The sequence below is a fragment of the Camponotus floridanus genome, unplaced genomic scaffold (assembly GCF_003227725.1).
Source record: "Camponotus floridanus strain SB8 unplaced genomic scaffold, Cflo_v7.5 scaffold8, whole genome shotgun sequence".
NCBI lineage: Eukaryota > Metazoa > Arthropoda > Insecta > Hymenoptera > Formicidae > Camponotus > Camponotus floridanus.
In genome coordinates, this window is record NW_020229849.1 from 2383096 (window position 1) to 2405944 (window position 22849).

A 22849-nucleotide genomic window follows, 5' to 3' on the forward strand; every position below is an offset into this window, starting at 1 on the left:
ACATCAATAATGATTACATCATTAACATAATATGATTGTAAAAACAAAATACATTGATTTATTTCATACGTAATAGAAAACAACATGAAAGAAATATTTATTCAAATGATTATTGTATAATAGTATAATATATTATACAATAAATGATTATTGTACGTAATAATGATTGATGAAATATGATTTTTTTGAGATTTATTTTGAATTTTAATTAAACTTTTTTGTTAAATATATAAGAAATTATCTTTTTAAGCGTCTATAGGTTGTGGCACAATACGCAGGTACGTTTTGCCAGAGGGCAACATCACAGTTTTAATATCATTGTAGGATGCTTTGGCTTCACTGTCCGATACACTCGGATCGATCATTACATCGCCTCCTTTCTGAAATGTTAGAAAAATTTAATCAATAAGCTTCCATAATAATGTCTCATTCAATAGCTTAATTATGAAAAATTAATATCTTTGATAAAGATAGGATAAGAAGATTTTTTTAAAACCTTCCAATCTACAGGAGTTGCTACTTTGTACTTTTCTGTAAGCTGAAGAGATTCGATCACCCTTATTATTTCACTGTAAATCAAGAAATAAAATTGAATGAGAGCTTTATACAAAAAATTTTTTATTCATTGCAATTTTTTGTTTCATATAAAATAAAACATGATAGTTCTTACTCAAAATTGCGACCAGTAGTAGCTGGATATAAAATTGATAATCGCATCTTCTTAACTGGATCAATTATAAACACAGCTCGTGCCGACATGGGTAATCCAGTCCGATTGTCTATTTCAGCAGGGTCCAACATTCCCAATGATGTAGCAAGCTTCCTAGTTTGATCTTCTATTATTGGATATGGAAATTCCTCATCTGTTATCTCGCCATAACTTTGAATATCCTGTAGAATAAGTATATGTATGTCTTCTGTCTCTGAATATTAATATGTTTTATAGTTTCTCTTATAAATCTAATATTAAATACGATTAAATTATGTACTATTTAAAGGTCTCAAACATTATAATTATTCAAGAAGATTATGCAAACCTTTATCCATTTACGATGAGATTCAACAGAGTTGCAGGACAGTGCGATTACTTTCACTCCTAATCTCTTAAATTCGGGCATTAATTTTGCCACCCGTGCCAATTCAGTTGTACAGACTGGTGTGAAATCATTGGGATGAGAAAATAGGATGCCCCACCTATTTTCAATGAGGGGAGAAATATCACATACATGAAATCACATTCAAAACGGATTAATGTAATTTATCAGCTACATCATTTGCATGTGATACAAGTGATAATTTATCATGAATAAAATGTAAAGTAATGAAAATTGTTAAGTAAAGTCTCTACATAATTTCTGGAAAAATTATATATATATATATATATATATATATATATATATATGTGTGTATAAAATATACATTTAGCTTAATTTATTAAACATCATATGGCAAATTATTGCAAGCTAAATATAATCATAAATAAAAAATAAAGCGTGGTAGTATTTATATTTAAAGTATATCTAGATACGTATATACGCATATGTACACATTCGTATATGTATATACTACTAATCAATGTTTTCTACAAATAGAACTAGAGAGTTTAGGTTATAATTTTGCAAGATATTTACGAATCGCCCAGCCACTCGTGAAGTTTAATCGTTCCTAACTGCGTGTCCGCTGTAAAATCCGGAAATATTTCGCCGAGTAAGACCATAGCGCGTTAAAAATATACTCTTTTATTATAAAAAAATATGTAATTTCCGTCTTCTGTCAACAGGACGTTCCTCGAAGGAGAGAGCAAGATTGTTGAATGATAATAACAAGCAGTGTTATTGGAGCGAGTAAAATGCCGGCAAATGGCGACCAATAATATCAAAGAATTGAATTTGCACAATGCACATTATGCAGTTTTTCCGAATGAAAAATCCCTGATGTACAATATGTGTATAGATAATTATATTCTCCTCGTATGTACATGATTGACGCATGCAATACGAGATAGAGTTATTAGACTATTTGACATATAAATTGAACGCATAGAATGATTTTGTAAAAAATCTATGATAAATACTGCGCGTATTTATATACGACAGTAAATCATCTTTTGAGATCAAGTATGAGTATTCTTCTTACCAGCGAAGAAGGCTGGATTATATCTCACTTGCAATATCTCGATGAGATATATAAGGAAGTCTTGAACGAGGGTAGATTTTGCGCCTTGATCTTCAACAAAATGATATTCGAGATTAATTCACAATACTTGAGGCCAAATCAAATTGCACAAACTGTTCAGGATGATGCTGTATCGCATAGTAAGAAGAAGAGGAAGCGTTCACAATTATTGCCAGAAAGAGACTTGGAAGAAGTAGGTTTAAAGAAAAAATAATTTCTATATTTTATATAGATTCTTTTATTAAATTAGAATTCTTCTGGCATAATTATATTTTCAGTTTATGATATCTCAAGTAATTCTTATAACAGGTCGATCATGTTAAACAAAAATTCAATGCAATAATATCTACTGCGAGAATCAAAGGACTTTTTAACAAGAATACATCTCTGGATAACAATGAAGCTGCACGTTTGGCATCACAGAAATTTTATCAGGATACCTATTGTTTCAAAGATGAGAATTTGTACGGATCCAATGATACGAATAATGCTATCATATCGGAGGTTCACAATAAGAAATATGTATTCCCAAAAAAATGTACATTTTATTGCTATGATGTGAGAGATATAGATAAAAAGATAGAACTGAACAATCAATATGATTTTATATTATTAGATCCACCTTGGTGGAACAAGTCAATCAGAAGAAAAAAAATAAAATGTGCTGAAGCTAGGTGATTATATATATTAGATTTCATAAATCGATAGAAAAATCAAATTTTAGCTATGTAAAAAGAGTGCAACTTTTATATTAAATTTGTCTTAAATGAGAAGAAATAATAATAATAAAATGTAACTTTTGATTGCATAAAATGAGAAATGTTTGTATATTGTTGCTCCTTTTTAGTTACAAAATGATGTACAATGAGGAATTAATTAAGATACCAATAAGAAAATTATTACATTCAAATGGTATTGTGGCTATATGGTGCACTAATTCTTCTAATCATTTAAATAGTATCTTTAATGAAATATTTCCATCCTGGGGTATTACTTATAGAGCTAAATGGTATTGGATTAAAGTAAGCAATGTCTTTTATATACAATTTTGATCTAATGCAACAGTAAATATTCAATACAACATTATGTAACATAATTACCATTTTAGGTAACACAGGCAGGTGACACAATATGTAATTTTAACTTGGCACCTGGAAAGCAACCTTTTGAATTACTAATATTAGGATCTGCATTAGAGGAAGACAAAGTGAATATTCCTGATGCCAAACTAATGATCAGCATACCTAGTGCAGTGCATTCTCATAAACCACCTCTCACAGGTATAAATATTAAAAAAATTAAAAAATATAATCAATATGATATTTTTAACAAACTGTTGCGATAAAAACTTTACTTATATGCTTAGAAATCATAAAGGACTATCTCCCAAATGAGCCAAAATGTTTAGAAATTTTTGCAAGATATCTATTGCCTGGATGGACAAGTTGGGGTCTGGAAATTCTAAAATTTCAGCATTTATCACTTTATGAAATTTTGGATGAAAATAACAAAGCTGAAAGTGACGATGACGGTGAAAGAAGCGAGAACGAGAGTAAAAATTAATTATAAAATGTAAGACAAAAAGCTATAGACATTATAAATATGTAATTTATAGACAAAACGTGTATGGATCCTTTATTATATAAATTATTTGCAAGTTCTTTGATACAACTTATTGTTATGATGTATTATTCAGATGTTCATTAATTCCATTCTTTATTGAAGTTCGATAACCATGTGGATTCATCACTTGCCACCTCCAAAAATCTTGACCTGTATTTATTGTTATTTATTAGATATATTGAGATTGTTGAAACTAAAATTTTACATTACTTACACATTTGCTCAACGTTGTATTTTGCTGTCCATCCTAATTCTTTCTTTGCCAAATCTGTATTAGCATACATGGAAACGATATCGCCTTCTCTTCTTTCTTTTATAATGTATGGCACAGTAGTGCCAGTGACTTTTTCAAATGTTTTTATCAATTCCAATACAGTGACGCCATTGCCGGTACCCAAATTATAGATTTTTAGTCTCAGATGCTGTTTGTGTAAGGCGTTTAACGCTGCCACATGTCCTGCTGCCAGGTCCATAACATGGATGTAATCGCGAACTCCTATCAAGGAAGAATAAAGCGCAAGGTAATATATGTTTTATGCATGGATTGAATCTTAAATTATATATCTATTTCATCTATATTTATTTCATATTAGAATCAAGATGATATATTACCTGTACCATCGTTCGTGGCATAATCGCCACCGAATATAAGCAGTTCCGGCTTGTGTCTCGAAGCAACTTGAGCAATATACGGCATCAAATTTGTAAACGGTTTCGTCGGGTCTTCACCGATCAAGCCGGAGGAGTGAGCACCGACTGGATTGAAGTATCTTAGTGATACAATATTCCAATTCTGTTAAACAAAAAAAAAATTTCCACAAAAATTATGCATAAAGTCTAACACTTTAAGTCTTATATAATTTCTTCTGGAGAGAGAAATAAAAAAACTAGAACAAAATTTGATTTATATATTCTGAGGTAAATTTTTATATATTTATACATAATTATATCAGTACTTTACATAGGTAAATTTTTATCTGCAATTGATCGTATAAATAGAAAAAGAATAAATTTAACATTTTTTATGTATACGAACCTTTTCAGCTCTAGAGATATCCTTCAACATCTCTTCGATAAAATATTTTGTCCGGCCGTAAACATTGGTGATATTACCAGTTTCGTGTTCCTCCGTGATAGGCAATTCTGTAGGTTCGCCGTAAACTGTACAAGAGCTGCTGAATACAAGCTGAAAACAGCCAGCTGCTTTCATTACCTGTAAATAAAAAGGCCGATGTGTATATCAGATTATTCAAAGAGATGTCTCAAAATGCGTGTAATATTCTTTTCTTATACCTCCAGCAAATTAATAGCTCCTATTATATTATTCCGGTAGTAATGAAGCGGAACTTGCATGGACTCGCCGACGGCTTTGATAGCCGCAAAGTGTATTACACAGTCTATTTTGTACTGAAAATGATAAATTACTCTCTTTAACACACATGATCTAAAAAGAGTGATTATCGCTCTTTTAACTTGTTCAGAAGCTTTATGCAATTGTAATATATATAATAAAAAATAATCATAATAAAAAATGGAATATATATATATATATATATATATATATATATATATATATATATATATATATACAGGGTGTCCCAGTTATCTTCCGTCATCTTTCAAGGACAGATTCCTGGGATCATTTGAAGACGATTTTTCCTCAACGAAAATGTCAATGAAGACCATCATTTTTTGCATGTTCCCAATTTTTGTCATCATATATCTTTGCAATTAAGTCTTAAATTAAAACTCAACTAAAGTAAACTCTATTTAAAATTAATCGAAGAATGTGGTTTTGTTAATATTTTATTTCTACAAAGCTTAGTTTACGAAAAACCCCTTATTTCCAATCACTTATAATTCGAAAATTATTAGTGCCTCGACATTTTTGTTGAGGAAAAATCGTCTTCAGATGATCCCAGGAATCTGTCTCTGAAAGATGACGGAAGATAACTGGGACACCCTGTATATATATATATATATATATATATATATATATATATATATATATATATAAAATACAAAATAATGTTAACGAATGATATACCTTATTAAAGACTGTCTCAAGCTTCTCTCTGTCGAGCAGATCGCAGTTATAAAACGTGACCTTCTTCCCTGTTATTTGCTCAACTCTCTTGAGCGCCGCGGATTCGCCATCGGTTTCCGTAACGCTATTTGCGAAATTGTCTATTGCTACCACGTCGTATCCACACTCCAAGAGCTCGACGATGCAATGACTGCCGATGTAACCGGCACCTCCAGTTACGAAAATGGTCTTCCAATCTCCAGTCATTTTTTCTTCTGACTAGACAGAAAATTGAATTTTTAATTAACGAATTTTTCGCAATATTTTTTTGTAAGTACGCTTTATATAAATACAATGAATATTTGTAACATAAATTGATCTCTCTTATAAATAAACTTTTTAAATAGATAAACGATCTTCAAACTCTCTCAAAGGAGTACGCACAGGCCAGACCTTTACCCATATATAAATGTATACTTGCAAGTCGAAGAGTGCAGGTGCTTGGGGCATTCACCTTCATACAAGTGAGCAAACAGAGTTCAAGGTCATTGAAACACGTGGTAAATCACTATAGCGGTATATCTTGGTAGTCTCGGTGAAAAAAGAAATGAAAAGAATGCGCGTACAGCAAATTTATAAAAGAATATTTTTGCATTTAATTAAAAAATAAGAATTTTATTTTTTAAATTGGAAAAATAAATACATTTTTTTAATTAGAAAAATAAATTTAAATATTAAAATTTTTTTAATGTCTCACGAATTATGCAAGACAAGTAATCCACACAATACAAGATGTATATAATCATAAATGTGTATTTCCGAATACAATCATAAACTAGATTGTTCAATTTATTAAGTTTATAATCAAATTTTTGTAGTAAAAACATACAATGATATTCAAAGTTACACAATCGCTGCAGACATATTCAACTTTGAAAATATATCTTTAGTATATTTAAATAAAATACACATTCAAATATTCAGATTATCTATTTGATAAGAAGGTATCCGGCATAATTCAAAAATAATTTATTACATTGAATTGGAAAAAATACATATATTACTTGAATAAAACTCTGATGCTTTATTAATATATTAAATAATTACTATTTAATAATTACTATTTAATAATTTTGTTCAATTGCTTTCAATTATCAATAATTGTCTGACACTTCAAGGCATTTTTAAGTAGGGATTTATTTAAATATGATATATTATATACACTTTATTATATATATATATATATATATATATATATATATATATATATATATATATATATATATATACACTATATATTTATTTGCACCTAGGTCTTCTCATGTCTTCACTTATCAGCCGCATAGCAGGTGCAACAATTTCGATTTTTTCGGATGTACAGAGAAACATGGCTTCGAATCGCGATGCATATGTACTCGCGAAAATTTTTCTGTTATGAAGATCAAACAACAATTGAATTTTCTCTACAAAGCAGACATAGCTTTCTTAGAAAAAGAATTTTTTTACCGATTCCCGTTGGAATTTCCCGTCTAACAATTTTCGTATAAAAGTTTCGCCGGATACGCTTTCAATAGAACTATATTGTCTGGACTATAGTCTCGTATAATCCGTGAGACATTAAAAAAATTTAAGTATTTAAGTTCCCAATTTAAAAAATCAAATTCTATTCTTTTTTTATAGATATAAATCTTTTTTTATTTGCACTAAATTTTTACTTGTAATAAATCACTTACTTTATAATCTATATATATTGTGATATATATTTAAATAAATTCATAGAAAATCTTTGATCACAAATAAGATCAAATGATAAAATACAATTGCAGCTTGCTCATTTGATTAATAATCATTTCATTTAAAATGCAACGTGAAAATGAGTTTCTTTCTACATAAACCTTGACTTTTAAATTGAGAAATGAATCGACGTCCTTGAAATTTATTTTCACTTCGATTATAAGAGATAGTTTGCGCTCGAAGAGTCTTCTTCAAGTCAATAAAAAAAAATCGACGCATCGTTACGAAAACATCTCGATGAATTTTTATGATTTATATTTGTTTTTGTATGTTACAAGCTCGAAAAAATTAGTCGAGAGAATATTGAACAATAGAATGAAGAAATTGTTACCTCGATACAGAACTTAAGATTAAACAATTTAATGGAACACAATCTATTCCGATCTGAAGGACTCCGGAGACACTTTCGCGCGATGACTGCGAGGCTGCGTCTTGAATAGCAGTCGTGGAACAGAGGACCTTAGTATATCGTGGGACGCGCGAGACATCCCCTCCTCCACGATGCCATACCGGCACGCACTATACGTCCTACGTCCTTCCTTCCAGCCTCGCGCTCCGTTGCAATCGTTCATTCCATCTAAAAAGTTCCTCCTCCTTTCACATCGCGCGCCGCTCTTGCTACTGCGAACGAGATCACAAGAAGCGACCTATTCGCTTTTTGCAACTATTATTACTGGATTAGTAAAAGCGCGGCTCATCTCATCAACGTCATTTCAGTTGTGCAATAGCTTAAACAGGAACCTGTTTCGAATAATAATAATGTAATCGCATAAAAATGAAAGAAAAACGATTGGCATTCTTTACGTTCATTTCTTGACGAATATATCCCGATTTTTTATCTCGATAGACTATACAGTAGGACATAAAATTACAGAAGAGTCTATGGTGAATAAAATTGTAGGCAAAAATTAATCGCACGTCTCATGGACTCATTGTCATATATATTTACTGCGTCGATAATACTTGTATCAATTTATGTAATAATTCCTTTTGCTCCGTGTCAAAGTAAGGATACAATTCGCTCTCGAGTTCCAATACTGCTTGATGATCGTGAGATTGACATGCTAATACCAGAGATTGTAGCAACAATAATTCATCCTCGCTCATATTGAGACCTGGACAAAACGAAAAAAATTTTAATTTAATAATTTTAAATATATTATTATGTACATATTAATATTTTCATAAAGTTTGAAATAGCTAAATTCACATGTGATCCATACTATTATTCACATTTTCTTCAGCCCATGCATATTTTTCCAGAACTTGAGCAAGAGAGGGTGTTAGTCTCTGCGGCGATGGCTGAAGAATGAGTAGTAAGAGGACCCGCATTACCTCGCACCTATCAATTGTTGATTTTATGATATATTTTTAACTACTATAGCTTTTACAAAACATTATTACAATTATTACCTATGTAGAATAGCATTATAATTTCCTCTGGCACCAGCCACAATGCAAGCTTCTGCAAATTCTACAAATTCATTAAGGATTTGTAGTGCAGCTACATAATCTCCTATAAAAATAAAGTGATATGAAATACTATTATATGAACATATATATTTATACATTTATTTATTTATTTATTTATAATTACTTATTACTTAATATAAAATAATAACAAAAATGTAAATACATACAAAAAATATAAGAATAACCAACCTTCGCTTATATGAAAAGACACTAAAGTATTAATAGCTTTTGATGTGGGAAATATATCAATTGCTTTCCGTAACTGTTGAATGCCAGCAGGACCTGGACCCAATGCTAATGCTAACTCTACTGATAGACCTGCAGAAATTGTATTAAATCCTGGTTGGCTGCTGCATCTTGCCATAGAATGACCAAAACAATTTACAGCTGCCTAGAATATATGAGAAATATTTGAATATATGAGAAATATTTGTAGTTTTTATTTTTTTTTATATCTGTTAGTAAATTTATATTCATATAAATACCTGTATATTTTCATGGCCTATAGAGGGACATCCTATGTCGTTATCTTTCTTGTCAGCTATGAGAAATTGTCTTCCTGCTTTTATCAGCAGATTTATCTCAGAAGAGGCATTTTCTAAAGTACCTTGACATCTAGCAGCTGCCAACCAACATAAACCTGCATATTGCCACAATTCTTTCTGTTCACATTCAGTGGCTAAGGCACCTAAAAACAGGAATTTCCATTTCATATATTGTTTTTCTGATATTAAAAATTTATGTGGATATATACTATAATAAATTTGACTCACTAAATTGATCGCATGCCTCTGAGACGTTTGGCTTTCTCAGAAAGCGTCTAAAATTAATATAAATATTTATTAAATAAAAGAAAAATCGTATGTAGTATAAAAGTTTCTAACAATACAAATATTTTAAAGAACTTACTTTTTCAATTTATTCGAAATATTGTGAAATTTTGTTAAAAAGTCTACATGTTCTCCTATTCCTTGATCTTGATTAATATGGGCCATATTTTAATTAATCTAAATATTAAATTAATAATGATAATATTTGACATTTATGTTCTATAATAATTTGACATAGACTTTTCTGTCAGAGAATTTCCCCTATTGATTATACAATTAAGAATATAATTTTATTTTCATTTTCCATTATTTTCGCCGACAATATGACAAACAATCAAGATAAACAATCGTGAAAATATACTGTATGCAAATATACAGGATCTGCAATACCGACGATATTTCCTGATGCGATGCGCATGCGCTCAACGCTGATTGGAGCTGACCGAAGCCGACCGAGCGTGCACAGAGAGACTGAGAGATGTCGTGGCTCGCTTTATCCCTGGAAGTGATACTCCCTCTATGAACATTAACAACAAAATATGAACTACAAAACAAATGTCCACGAAGGTTCTCAGAGGATAACATATATGTCCCTCTGATAATATAAATAATATAAATAAAAATATAAATAATTTAATTAATAATAATTTATTATATAAAAATATTAATATGTTCTCTCTTTTCCTTGCTATTATTTATATTATATATTTATATTATATATTTATATTATATGTATAAATATTACATTTAAGTGTGAGTCCAAAAAGCAAATTTCGGATATTCACTGTAAGTCAGCCGCTCTTCGGGCGATCGGGACGAGATTTAAACGGTAGTACCGCGAAATGGTGTAGAATTTTATGCAAAAAGAACGAAATCGCGTCTGGAAGTCGAGATATAAATTCGCTGTTTTTCGTCGCGCGCGGATGGTCGAAATCGTGCATGACGCCGCGCATGTTGCCTGCCTATCTCGCGCGATATTCACTGTAACGCGGCGAGTAAAATGGCAAGCCGAATGTAATCGTTCGATTAATTTATTAAATACTTATATATACCGAACGAAAAGATGAATCGGAATGCAATCGTTCGATTAATTAATTAAATATAGATACTACGATCGCGGCGAAGCGGTGGGCGGGTCGCTCTCCGAAACATGATAGTGGTTTGCGATATATCGCGATTGTTCCGTGATACATCAATCGTTCATAATTAATTAATTTAAAATAAAATATACTTCTATTTAAAATGTCGCGTGTATATATAGTACGCAAAATATTTCGGCAGAGAATTATCAATTAATATCATATGTTTGGCCTTGACGACGTATAGCAAGCGGCTATACATGTCATAGCTTTGCCATCATTCACACGGTGACACTCGAATATAGAAAAATATTTAACAACATGATAATTAAGTAAAGAGCATTAAGAGCCCACAAACCAATTCGTTTCTTATAATTTATATTATCAGGAGAATATATTTTGCGAGGAGGTCGATGATGCGTTGATGACTTCTTTACAAATCATGTTCTCCTAATAACGCAAACGTGAAAATTTTCGAAAATTCGTTTCTTATAATTTATATGATCAGGAGAATATATTTTGCGAGGAGGTCGATGATGCGTTGATGACCTCTTTACAAATCATGTTCTCCTAATAACGCAAGCGTGAAAATTTTCGAAAATTCGTTACTTAATATTTTATATTATCAGGAGAATATATTTTGCGCGGAGGTCGATGATGCGTTGATGACTTCTTTACAAATCATGTTCTCCTAATAACGCAAACGTGAAAATTTTCGAAAATTCGTTTCTTATAATTTATATGATCAGGAGAATATATTTTGCGAGGAGATCGATGATACGTTGATGACCTCTTTACAAATCATGTTCTCCTAATAACGCAAGCGTGAAAATTTTAGAAAATTCGTTTCTTATTATTTTATATTATCAGGAGAATATATTTAGCGACGAGGTCGATGATGCGTTGATGACCTCTTTACAAATCATGTTCTCCTAATAACGCAAGCGTGAAAATTTTAGAAAATTCGTTTCTCATTATTTTATATTATCAGGAGAATATATTTTGCGAGGAGGTCGATGATGCGTTGATGACCTCTTTACAAATCATGTTCTCCTAATAACGCAAGCGTGAAAATTTTCGAAAATTCGTTTCTTATTATTTTATATTATCAGGAGAATATATTTTGCGCAAAGGTCGATGATGCGTTGATGACCTCTTTACAAATCATGTTCTCCTAATAACGCAAGTGCGAAAATTTTCGAAAATTCGTTTCTTATAATTTATATGATCAGGAGAATATATTGTGCGAAGAGGTCGATGATGCGTTGATGACTTCATTACAAATCATGTTCTCCTAATAACGCAAACGTGAAAATTTTCGAAAATTCGTTTCTTATAATTTATATTATCAAGAGAATATATTTTGCGAGGAGGTCGATGATGCGTTGATGACCTCTTTACAAATCATGTTCTCCTAATAACGCAAACGCGAAAATTTTCGAAAATTCGTTTCTTATAATTTATATTATCAGGAGAATATATTTTGCGAGGAGGTCGATGATGCGTTGATGACCTCTTTACAAATCATGTTCTCCTAATAACGCAAGCGTGAAAATTTTAGAAAATTCGTTTCTTATTATTTTATATTATCAGGAGAATATATTTTGTGAGGAGGTCGATGATGCGTTGATGACCTCTTTACAAATCATGTTCTCCTAATAACGCAAGCGTGAAAATTTTCGAAAATTCGTTTCTCATTATTTTATATTATCAGGAGAATATATTTTGCGAGGAGGTCGATGATATGTTGATGACCTCTTTACAAATCATGTTCTCCTAATAACGCAAGCGCGAAAATTTTCGAAAATTCGTTTCTTATAATTTATATTATCAGGAGAATATATTTTGCGAGGAGGTCGATGATGCGTTGATGATCTCTTTACAAATCATGTTCTCCTAATAACGCAAGCGCGAAAATTTTCGAAAAATCGTTTCTTATAATTTATATTATCAGGAGAATATATTGTGCGAGGAGGTCGATGATGCGTTGATGACCTCTTTACAAATCATGTTGTCCTAATAACGCAAGCGCGAAAATTTTCGAAAATTCGTTTCTTATAATTTATATGATCAGGAGAATATATTGTGCGAAGAGGTCGATGATGCGTTGATGACTTCTTTACAAATCATGTTCTCCTAATAACGCAAACGTCAAAATTTTCGAAAATTCGTTTCTTATAATTTATATTATCAGGAGAATATATTTTGCGAGGAGGTCGATGATGCGTTGATGACCTCTTTACAAATCATGTTCTCCTAATAACGCAAGCGTGAAAATTTTCGAAAATTCGTTTCTTATTATTTTATATTATCAGGAGAATATATTTTGTGAGTAGGTCGATGATGCGTTGATGACCTCTTTACAAATCATGTTCTCCTAATAACGCAAGCGTGAAAATTTTCGAAAATTCGTTTCTTATTATTTTATATTATCAGGAGAATATATTTTGCGAGGAGGTCGATGATGCGTTGATGACCTCTTTACAAATCATGTTCTCCTAATAACGCAAGCGCGAAAATTTTCGAAAATTCGTTTCTTATAATTTATATTATCAGGAGAATATATTTTGCGAGGAGGTCGATGATGCGTTGATGATCACTTTACAAATCATGTTCTCCTAATAACGCAAGCGCGAAAATTTTCGAAAAAACGTTTCTTATAATTTATATTATCAGGAGAATATATTGTGCGAGGAGGTCGATGATGCGTTGATGACCTCTTTACAAATCATGTTCTCCTAATAACGCAAGCGCGAAAATTTTTGAAAATTCGTTTCTTATAATTTATATGATCAGGAGAATATATTGTGCGAAGAGGTCGATGATGCGTTGATGACTTCTGTACAAATCATGTTCTCCTAATAACGCAAACGTAAAAATTTTCGAAAATTCGTTTCTTATAATTTATATTATCAAGAGAATATATTTTGCGAGGAGGTTGATGATGCGTTGATGACCTCTTTACAAATCATGTTCTCCTAATAACGCAAGCGTGAAAATTTTCGAAAGTTCGTTTCTTATAATTTATATTATCAGGAGAATATATTTTGCGAAGAGGTCGATGATGCGTTGATGACTTCTTTACAATTCATGTTCTCCTAATAACGCAAATGCGAAAATTTTCGAAAATTCGTTTCTTATAATTTATATTATCAGGAGAATATATTGCGCGAGGAGCTCGATGATGCGTTGATGATCTCTTTACAAATCATGTTCTCCTAATAACGCAAACGTGAAAATTTTCGAAAATTCGTTTCTTATAATTTATATTATCAGGAGAATATATTTTGCGAGGAGGTCGATGATGCGTTGATGACCTCTTTACAAATCATGTTCTCCTAATAACGCAAGCGCGAAAATTTTCGAAAATTCGTTTCTTATAATTTATATTATCAGGAGAATATATTTTGCGAGGAGGTCGATGATGCGTTGATGACCTCTTTACAAATCATGTTCTCCTAATAACGCAAGCGTGAAAATTTTCGAAAATTCGTTTCTTATTATTTTATATTATCAGGAGAATATATTTTGCGAGGAGGTCAATGATGCGTTGATGACCTCTTTACAAATCATGTTCTCCTAATAACGCAAGCGCGAAAATTTTCGAAAATTCGTTTCTTATAATTTATATTATCAGGAGAATATATTTTGCGATGAGGTCGATGATGCGTTGATGATCTCTTTACAAATCATGTTCTCCTAATAACGCAAGCGCGAAAATTTTCGAAAAATCGTTTCTTATAATTTATATTATCAGGAGAATATATTGTGCGAGGAGGTCGATGATGCGTTGATGACCTCTTTACAAATCATGTTCTCCTAATAACGCAAGCGCGAAAATTTTCGAAAATTCGTTTCTTATAATTTATATGATCAGGAGAATATATTGTGCGAAGAGGTCGATGATGCGTTGATGACTTCTTTACAAATCATGTTCTCCTAATAACGCAAACGTGAAAATTTTCGAAAATTCGTTTCTTATAATTTATGTTATCAAGAGAATATATTTTGCGAGGATGTCGATGATGCGTTGATGACCTCTTTACAAATCATGTTCTCCTAATAACGCAAGCGCGAAAATTTTCGAAAATTCGTTTCTTATTATCTTATATTATCAGGAGAATATATTTTGCGAAGAGGTCGATGATGCGTTGATGACTTCTTTACAATTCATGTTCTCCTAATAACGCAAACGTGAAAATTTTCGAAAATTCGTTTCTTATAATTTATAGTATCAAGAGAATATATTTTGCGAGGAGGTCGATGATGCGTTGATGACCTCTTTACAAATCATGTTCTCCTAATAACACAAGCGTGAAAATTTTCGATAATTCGTTTCTGATTATTTTATAGTATCAGGAGAATATATTTTGCGAGGAGGTCGATGATGCGTTGATGACTTCTTTACAAATCATGTTCTCCTAATAACGCAAGCGTGAAAATTTTCGAAAATTCGTTTCTTATTATTTTATATTATCAGGAGAATATATTTTGCGAGGAGGTCGATGATGCGTTGATGACCTCTTTACAAATCATGTTCTCCTAATAACGCAAGCGCGAAAATTTTCGAAAATTCGTTTCTTATTATCTTATATTATCAGGAGAATATATTTTGCGAAGAGGTCGATGATGCGTTGATGACTTCTTTACAATTCATGTTCTCCTAATAACGCAAACGTGAAAATTTTCGAAAATTCGTTTCTTATAATTTATAGTATCAAGAGAATATATTTTGCGAGGAGGTCGATGATGCGTTGATGACCTCTTTACAAATCATGTTCTTCTAATAACGCAAGCGTGAAAATTTTAGAAAATTCGTTTCTTATTATTTTATATTATCAGGAGAATATATTTTGCGAGGAGGTCGAAGATGCGTTGATGACCTCTTTACAAATCATGTTCTCCTAATAACGCATTTAAAAAAAAAAAAAAAAAAAAAAAAATTTCGCGAACAATTAATGTTCGAAATAATTTACGGATTGCCATCCGCGTTTTGTGGGCTCTTAATGCTCTTTATTTAATTATCATGTTGATAAATACATAGAGCCGTATTATTTACCTATTTATTTTGAAAAATATTTATTTCATCTTTGAATATTACAGTATCTGTCGCGATTGAATAATTTATTTATTATCAATTTACACACATAAGTATTTAATTGTTATATAGCACTGGTGCTACCGGCATTTCGTGCACATAGCACGGAACAAAACCAGAAATTGTGCAATTATATATTACCCTCTGAGAACATTCATGGACTATGACTTTGTAGTTCATGTCCATGTTTTGAATGTCCATAGAGGGAGTATCACTTTTGGGGTCACTCCATAGCTTGGACATGAACCATAGCTCAGACACGAACCACGTATTATTATCGACTGAAATGGATGTAGTTGACGTCCACTTTGTCTGGGAGCGCATTAGGACAATATACCCGTTAAAGCGAGGTGGCCGCTCTCAGGTTTCTCTCTGATCAGATTCATGTCATAGATTAGAAAATAGCTAGAGACGTAAAAACGCAAGTACGCCATATTGTTGACACTGGTGAATTAATCTGTTCGTTAATATTGGCGACCATGTTGCTCTTCAGCGTTCGTAAGCGATATCTGATTGGTGGCTCGTATGCATCCCGAAGAAACGAGGGTAGACTTGCGCTTTTTACACCGTGATCCAACACTGACAGCTGCATGCGCACAGTCGATCAGTAAACATTCTGGACGATGCATGTTGCGTGATTTGACGTATTCGACGAATTTCGGAGAAATTCCGCATGCGGAACGTCAATCGCGATTAGGATCTCAGTGGGAGAGATAATATCTTATTTTTTTAAATAGCCTTTTTCATCATGGATACGGACAGGCCTTTGCACGAGGATTGGAAGAAACGGGTATATGCAAGCTCTCGTTTATCAAACGCAATATAATTGGAAGCGCTACAAATGTTCCGCGATTCTACATACGTTATTACATTACGCGTCTACATAAATACATTAGATGAATCTTGACACATGTACCTGAATGCATTTTAACTTGCTTTTTAATATTTAATTACATTATTTAAAATGCAAAAAAAGAAACATTAATTATACAATATGTTACTACAACTCTGTTGACAGATAGAAAACGTCATCAAAATGCATAACGATATTATAGCTGTATATTTATAATTATTAAGTTTTCGTACATATTTTTCTAAGTTTTTAATTTTTGTCTTTCTCATATTTTTTATATACAATTTTTTTATTTCTATCTACTTCTAGGCTTTTGTGGGACCACTACCAGATAGTTTCTTGAGAATAGAAGAACGCAATGCACAGTTGCAGCAAGAAGCAGCGGATCAACAAGCTGCTCTGGCTCTTCAACAGCAGATGCAAAGTATGCCAGTAACTCATGATCCACGAGTTGGTAGGCTTAGTGTAACAATATCTCAGGTAATCTCTTCTTATATACATGAGATGTATCTATTAGTAATTAATTTAAATAAACCAATATTGCAACAACCTGTATCTTCTCATATTATCTTCTCATATTAAGAAATCATTTTTCCTAGGCCAAATTAGTAAAAAATTATGGAATGACAAGGATGGACCCTTATGTAAGATTACGAGTAGGACATTCAGTATATGAGACACATACAGATTCAAATGGTGGAAAAAATCCACATTGGAACAAGGTGATTCAATGGTGAGAATACATATATATATATATATATATTATATTTTTACATGTTTTAAGATATATATCTATCTGCCATAAATGTTTCAATATTTATTTTATTGTAGCCTCCTTCCACCTGGAGTTAATCAAATATACATAGAAATTTATGATGAATGTTCCTTTGTGATGGATGAATTAATTGCATGGGGTCATATAGAAATTCCACCACAAGTTATTCAGAAGGGAGAAACGCACGAAGACTGGTACATGCTTAGTGGAAAGCAGGGAGAGAATCAGGAAGGCATGATCAATTTAGTTTTCAGTTACACGGTACAAACAATATCATACATTTTATATTAATTATATTTATATCATTGATTTTGTATATTTCAAGTAATAGATTATCTGAAATTAAATTTAAAATTTATCACTATAGTCTGCATGCTTATAATATTAATATTTAATATTATTAAGGAATTATTTTAGAATCTTACTCAAATATTTTATTTCTTTTTTTCGGTAAACGCTTGTGCACTGTAGAATAAATCTCATCCATATATGGGTTCCTCTTCAATAATGATGGTTCCTTCTACAACAATGTTTGGAATGCCTTATGCTCCAGTAAATGTTTATACAGCACCTCCAGCTATTGCTACACCAGCAGCTATACCAAGTTCTTTGCCAAATGCTGAGGTTGAATTGAAACAGGTATTTTAATATATATCATAGTAATTTTATCTAATGCTCCTTTTTTGTTATGTATACACATAATTTAACCATACTTTGCAGATTGCAGAAATGTTTCCAAATGTTGATAAAGAAGTTATTAAATCAGTATATGATGCTAATCAAGGCAAAAAAGATGTTACAATTAATTCGTTGCTTCAAATGTGTGAATAAGCCTCAATTTTTTTATACAGTTTGCCATATGTAATTTTATCATATACCTTTTGTTGATAAGTATTTCTTTGGAATATAATATACGAAAATCTAATTTGTAATACTTCCATACGTAATAATTAAGATTAGAGTATATTATTTGAGTACATGAAATCATATCGTTTTGAAGCAGCATATTACTTTTAATATAACATTAATATAATGTTCTTATTGTGTTTTAATATTAATAACTTTTGTTACATATGTTATATATATATATATATATTGTTATTTCAGAGTTTATAATGTCTCCTTGATTTCTCTACATATACAAGTATTTATTTTTTTATTTTGTGAGAGTACACAATACATATGATCTTATTCATCTCTGTATATAATTTAAATACACTATTATATTGGTGTATTTTATGAAATTGTAAAAAGATATACGCTTAATTGATAATTGCATATAAATTGTAATAAATGTTATATATATATAATTTGTACAATTTTATCCATATCAGAAGGATAAAACAATCCGAAAGTGTCAGGGAATATTAAAAATTTTACATATAAACAGTGAAACTACAGCCATAAAAGTAATTGAATATGTATTTCTTATTGCCGAGTTGCAAGGCTCTTTATCTTTATCTTCAGGTTCACAAGCACACATTTCAATGGCATATCCTTCAGTCTAAAAGCATATTACAATATATTATATCTGTACATTATCAAATAATATTAATTAATCATTGTCACATAACTATGGAAAAAAAGTAATATTGAAGATTTTATATATGTTTATGATACACACATACACACACACGCACATACATACATACATACATACATGTGTAACATAACAGCCTGTTGTAACTGCTATTGTTTGGTCTTCTATGACTTTTCCACAGAAATGACTGGCATTTATAACTGCAGATAACATTGTTATTTATACAAATGATCAGGATTCTATAATATTCTGTTTTATTATAAAATATATTTACCCCGTCCATTATATATGTATGTATATTTTATACAAGCCAGATCACAATCAGTTACTGGTTGATTTTCGTGATTTTTTTTTTTTGTATCTTCCCATATTTTAGTTGTATTTAGTGTTGTATCATCTAAAAGAAATATTATACAGAGAATACAAATTAATATATAATTATGAGAATATAAATATGAAAGTTCAAATTACACTCACTATATATAGGAGCTATACAAGGAATATTTTCAGGGAATATCTCATGGTCTGAGCAATCTTTTTGATTGATACTTTGCCCTACCCATGTAAATTTGAAGCATTTTTTAGAACCTGTCATATAAAAATAAATTCGGATTAAAAAAAGAAAAACTAGAAAATTGATAAACTTATAAAGCATTCAACGAGACAAATTAAATATAAATTTATACCTCATTACTCTATAACTAATTTTTTTATATCACATTCTCTATAATCCACATAGTCTTATCAAAGTAAAATTTTTTTATAATACACACAATACAGATTAAATCAAATTTTTCTTCTATATTTTTATATATAATTTATATATAATATATATATGTATGTGTATGATATATATACAATACTTGTACAATGCGGCCTGTCTTAAAACTTTATGTACGTGCATATATATGCACTTCAGTGTTCTTTACAGTCTATTCTTATCTGCTAATTAAGAAACTGCTCTCGTTATAATTGTTAGAATCTTGAATAAAAATATCGTAAATATATATTGACGGCCTGAAAACGCAGCGTTGATATTTATATCTTTATTATTATAGTGTGCGCAGTATTTATTAGATATTACGAGCCGTAAGACCGAATACTTTGTAAAGGAAAATAAATATACTTACCCAAAAGCACGTTACAGGTGCAAATTGTCAAAAGTATTATGAAATAAATCCTTTTCATTTTGATGAGTTAATTGACGCAATGATGTTATATGAATACTATTCACGTTGCTACGAAAGATTAGGAGCTTATCTGATAAATATGATCGTAATCATATAATGATATCACATTGCCGAATCGTTATCAATATAGCAAAATATTATAATACGATAATATAAAGGATAAGTAATTAATTAATTCATTAGGTATACATACAGAAAATAATGGTAAGTTGATACAATATCAAAAATTTATTATAACAACAGCTAATCAATCTTTTTGGCAAGTATAGCATTTCATCATGCAGACATACTCTCTATATTAATTAATTATATGTAGATATTTCATATAACGATATCAAATATTTTATATATATATGTAAAATTATTATATATAAAATATCTATATATATATATAATATTTATATATAATTTCACAATATAAAAAAACAATTTGTTGGAGTAAATAGATCTGTCTATAAATAGAGAATCTCCGAATCTTATAAAATTATTTATGAACTAGGAGATTTTAAGTATAAGCGTTATAAGTAATTTGTTCATTAATTATCTTTTCTTTTTTTATGAGATTACATTTCGCTAAAATTCGTCATGTCTTGTTAACGCTTCGCCAAAGTCTGTCGCCTGAGATCCGACAAATATATCGTACTTCTCTAAAATTTCATCCTTTGTGAGTTTGTGATCCGCATCTGTGTCTGCTTCGTAAATCAAATGCCTGGATTCTGCCTCTGCGTGATCAAAATCCGCGGGTATAATCCATGTTTTCACCTGTTTTGGAGCAGAATTTGAACATAGTTTTATTAAACTTAATGATGCAAAGAAATAGTTCTTGTCAAATTTTTTTGATATACATCTTTTTCTATTAATTAATTGTAAGACATGCAATATCACCAACCTCGTCGGTATTTAAGAAACCGTCTCCATCTTTGTCTCTATACAAGGAAAATTGTTCTTTTTCATTCTTCACCCATTCTGGCTCATCTTCATCCTCAGTGCCTCTGTACAAATCACCTGTTAACAAGTTGAAGTTTAAAAACCACTTTAGACTATCTTTCAAGTTTATCAAAGGATATTTATTTATATATAGATACTTTGTAATTGAAATTTTATGCATTGTTTATATTTTAAATAGATATGTTAATCATTTACCAATGTATTCTATAAGAGATATCTTTCCATCTTGATCTTTATCAATATCCTCCATTGTTTCTAGCACTATCACATCCTTCATGTGATCTACTTGTTCAGCATGAAGGAAAGAAGTGAATTCTTCCTTGGTCAGAGCATCATCCCCGTCCAAATCCGCAGCGGCCCATCTTCTGCGATCTCTTTTCTGCATATGAAGATATGAAAAAGAGTCATCATCTGATTTATCCTGTCTTTCCTTCTCATAATCATCTATATCCCCGTAAACCATCACTGAATACTCTTTCCAAGATATTTTATCTTTTCCATCTGGATTATGAGATTTCCACTGACGTTCTACATCATCCCTGATGTAGCGCTGATGTGTATACATTATCCAATCTTTAAGCTCCTCTTGTGTCACATATCCATCTTTGTCATTGTCTATTTTATCAACAATTATCCCCAATCTTCTGGTACTTTCTTCAGGAGTAAGTTGATCAAAGGTTTTAGCCTCTTCTCCAAGGAAAACATCGTGATCGTAGGCTGGATTATGTTGCGTGTTGATGTAATGATCTTCATTGCTCAAACCCTAAAAAAAAAAATATATATATATATATATAATACTAAAAAATATAAATAATACGCTTGAAAAATTCTTCAAAATTACAATCATTTCTTCATTTCTTATAACTTTAATTGTACTGTAAGAAAAATAATGTATCAGTTTCATGAATGCAAAATAATAATAAATGCATTCTTTTCTGAAAAAATGTTTTTTTTTTAACTCAATTTCGAGATCTCTAATTTTTTCTCTAACCTTGTTTATAACACGCTCCGCGTTCGGCTTTGGGATCGCCGTCGCCAGGATGGAGAAACCGAATAAAATTTGCAGAAACATGAGATGTGGCATTAGACGAAAATGTATCGAGGTGAAAAAAAAGACGGAATCATCAACTGCAAGAACTCAGCTGGAGTCGAGCGGCGTCTTTCGCGAAACAAACGCGAAGAACGAGTTTCCTTATCCGCGATCCGCGACTCTTCGGCTTCCACATCAGCAAGAGCAGCGAGACCAAACGTCACGCCCCCACTTCTTAATTTCGTGCGCGTCTTTGTACGAAGATGTACGATTCTTTCGGACGAGGAACGCTCGTTGGATGTTCGATGGCCATTGCGCCGAGAAACGAATCCGCAGCCTCCACGTTGATTCTATTAAAGGGAGCTCCGGCATTTTTTTTAAACGCGATACATATATGGAATACTTGTCGCGTATA

At 31.1% G+C, this 22849-nt stretch overlaps 7 protein-coding genes across 12 annotated transcripts; 2 read left to right on the forward strand and 5 right to left on the reverse strand.

Annotated features, from left to right (window-relative positions):
- Nucleotides 1-177: 177 nt before the first annotated feature.
- On the reverse strand, nucleotides 178-1817 carry LOC105255420 (peroxiredoxin-6). The gene is made up of 5 exons (XM_011264696.2): nucleotides 1632-1817; nucleotides 1038-1194; nucleotides 671-891; nucleotides 497-569; nucleotides 178-380 (listed from the first exon to the last, which is right to left on the reverse strand). The coding sequence occupies exons 1-5, from the start codon at nucleotides 1715-1717 to the stop codon at nucleotides 246-248; spliced, it is 672 nt and encodes a 223-aa protein (XP_011262998.1). The 5' UTR covers nucleotides 1718-1817; the 3' UTR covers nucleotides 178-245.
- A 4-nt stretch (nucleotides 1818-1821) lies between these two features.
- LOC105255424 (methyltransferase-like protein 4) lies at nucleotides 1822-3798 on the forward strand. Of its 2 annotated transcripts, XM_011264703.3 has the most exons (6): nucleotides 1822-2368; nucleotides 2485-2713; nucleotides 2792-2849; nucleotides 3023-3197; nucleotides 3284-3455; nucleotides 3542-3797. In XM_011264703.3, exons 1-6 carry the CDS (start codon nucleotides 2120-2122, stop codon nucleotides 3736-3738), a joined length of 1080 nt encoding a protein of 359 aa, XP_011263005.1. In that variant the 5' UTR covers nucleotides 1822-2119; the 3' UTR covers nucleotides 3739-3797. The 2 variants fall into 2 exon arrangements, with proteins under 2 accessions (XP_011263005.1, XP_025270018.1); XM_025414233.1 differs by having other exon boundaries at nucleotides 2485-2849; nucleotides 3542-3798.
- On the reverse strand, nucleotides 3778-8078 carry LOC105255422 (UDP-glucose 4-epimerase). 3 transcript variants are annotated; one of them, XM_011264700.3, is made up of 7 exons: nucleotides 7950-8078; nucleotides 5846-6103; nucleotides 5092-5205; nucleotides 4835-5011; nucleotides 4411-4591; nucleotides 4013-4294; nucleotides 3778-3948 (listed from the first exon to the last, which is right to left on the reverse strand). In XM_011264700.3, exons 2-7 carry the CDS (start codon nucleotides 6089-6091, stop codon nucleotides 3854-3856), a joined length of 1095 nt encoding a protein of 364 aa, XP_011263002.1. In that variant the 5' UTR covers nucleotides 6092-6103; nucleotides 7950-8078; the 3' UTR covers nucleotides 3778-3853. The 3 variants fall into 3 exon arrangements, with proteins under 3 accessions (XP_011263002.1, XP_025270017.1, XP_025270016.1); XM_025414232.1 differs by having other exon boundaries at nucleotides 5846-6099; nucleotides 7950-8077; XM_025414231.1 differs by lacking the exon at nucleotides 7950-8078 and adding an exon at nucleotides 6269-6458.
- On the reverse strand, nucleotides 7950-10490 carry LOC105255421 (factor VIII intron 22 protein). Its single transcript, XM_011264697.3, has 7 exons — nucleotides 10001-10490; nucleotides 9865-9911; nucleotides 9577-9779; nucleotides 9281-9482; nucleotides 9032-9134; nucleotides 8842-8960; nucleotides 7950-8733 (listed from the first exon to the last, which is right to left on the reverse strand). The coding sequence occupies exons 1-7, from the start codon at nucleotides 10084-10086 to the stop codon at nucleotides 8564-8566; spliced, it is 930 nt and encodes a 309-aa protein (XP_011262999.1). The 5' UTR covers nucleotides 10087-10490; the 3' UTR covers nucleotides 7950-8563.
- Nucleotides 10491-16670: 6180 nt separating this feature from the next.
- LOC105255425 (toll-interacting protein) lies at nucleotides 16671-18743 on the forward strand. The gene is made up of 6 exons (XM_011264705.2): nucleotides 16671-16888; nucleotides 17261-17431; nucleotides 17551-17684; nucleotides 17783-17987; nucleotides 18198-18365; nucleotides 18447-18743. Exons 1-6 carry the CDS (start codon nucleotides 16847-16849, stop codon nucleotides 18555-18557), a joined length of 831 nt encoding a protein of 276 aa, XP_011263007.1. The 5' UTR covers nucleotides 16671-16846; the 3' UTR covers nucleotides 18558-18743.
- An 81-nt stretch (nucleotides 18744-18824) lies between these two features.
- On the reverse strand, nucleotides 18825-20615 carry LOC105255426. 3 transcript variants are annotated; one of them, XM_025414361.1, is made up of 6 exons: nucleotides 20397-20615; nucleotides 20125-20248; nucleotides 19744-19854; nucleotides 19541-19663; nucleotides 19387-19466; nucleotides 18825-19230 (listed from the first exon to the last, which is right to left on the reverse strand). In XM_025414361.1, the coding sequence occupies exons 2-6, from the start codon at nucleotides 20168-20170 to the stop codon at nucleotides 19084-19086; spliced, it is 507 nt and encodes a 168-aa protein (XP_025270146.1). In that variant the 5' UTR covers nucleotides 20171-20248; nucleotides 20397-20615; the 3' UTR covers nucleotides 18825-19083. The 3 variants fall into 3 exon arrangements, with proteins under 3 accessions (XP_025270146.1, XP_025270145.1, XP_011263008.2); XM_025414360.1 differs by having other exon boundaries at nucleotides 20125-20615; XM_011264706.3 differs by lacking the exon at nucleotides 20125-20248 and having other exon boundaries at nucleotides 18990-19230; nucleotides 20397-20609.
- Nucleotides 20616-20869: 254 nt separating this feature from the next.
- Nucleotides 20870-22759, reverse strand: LOC105255427 (calumenin). The gene is made up of 4 exons (XM_011264707.3): nucleotides 22396-22759; nucleotides 21600-22167; nucleotides 21346-21461; nucleotides 20870-21218 (listed from the first exon to the last, which is right to left on the reverse strand). Exons 1-4 carry the CDS (start codon nucleotides 22486-22488, stop codon nucleotides 21030-21032), a joined length of 966 nt encoding a protein of 321 aa, XP_011263009.1. The 5' UTR covers nucleotides 22489-22759; the 3' UTR covers nucleotides 20870-21029.
- Between the last annotated feature and the right edge of the window lie 90 nt (nucleotides 22760-22849).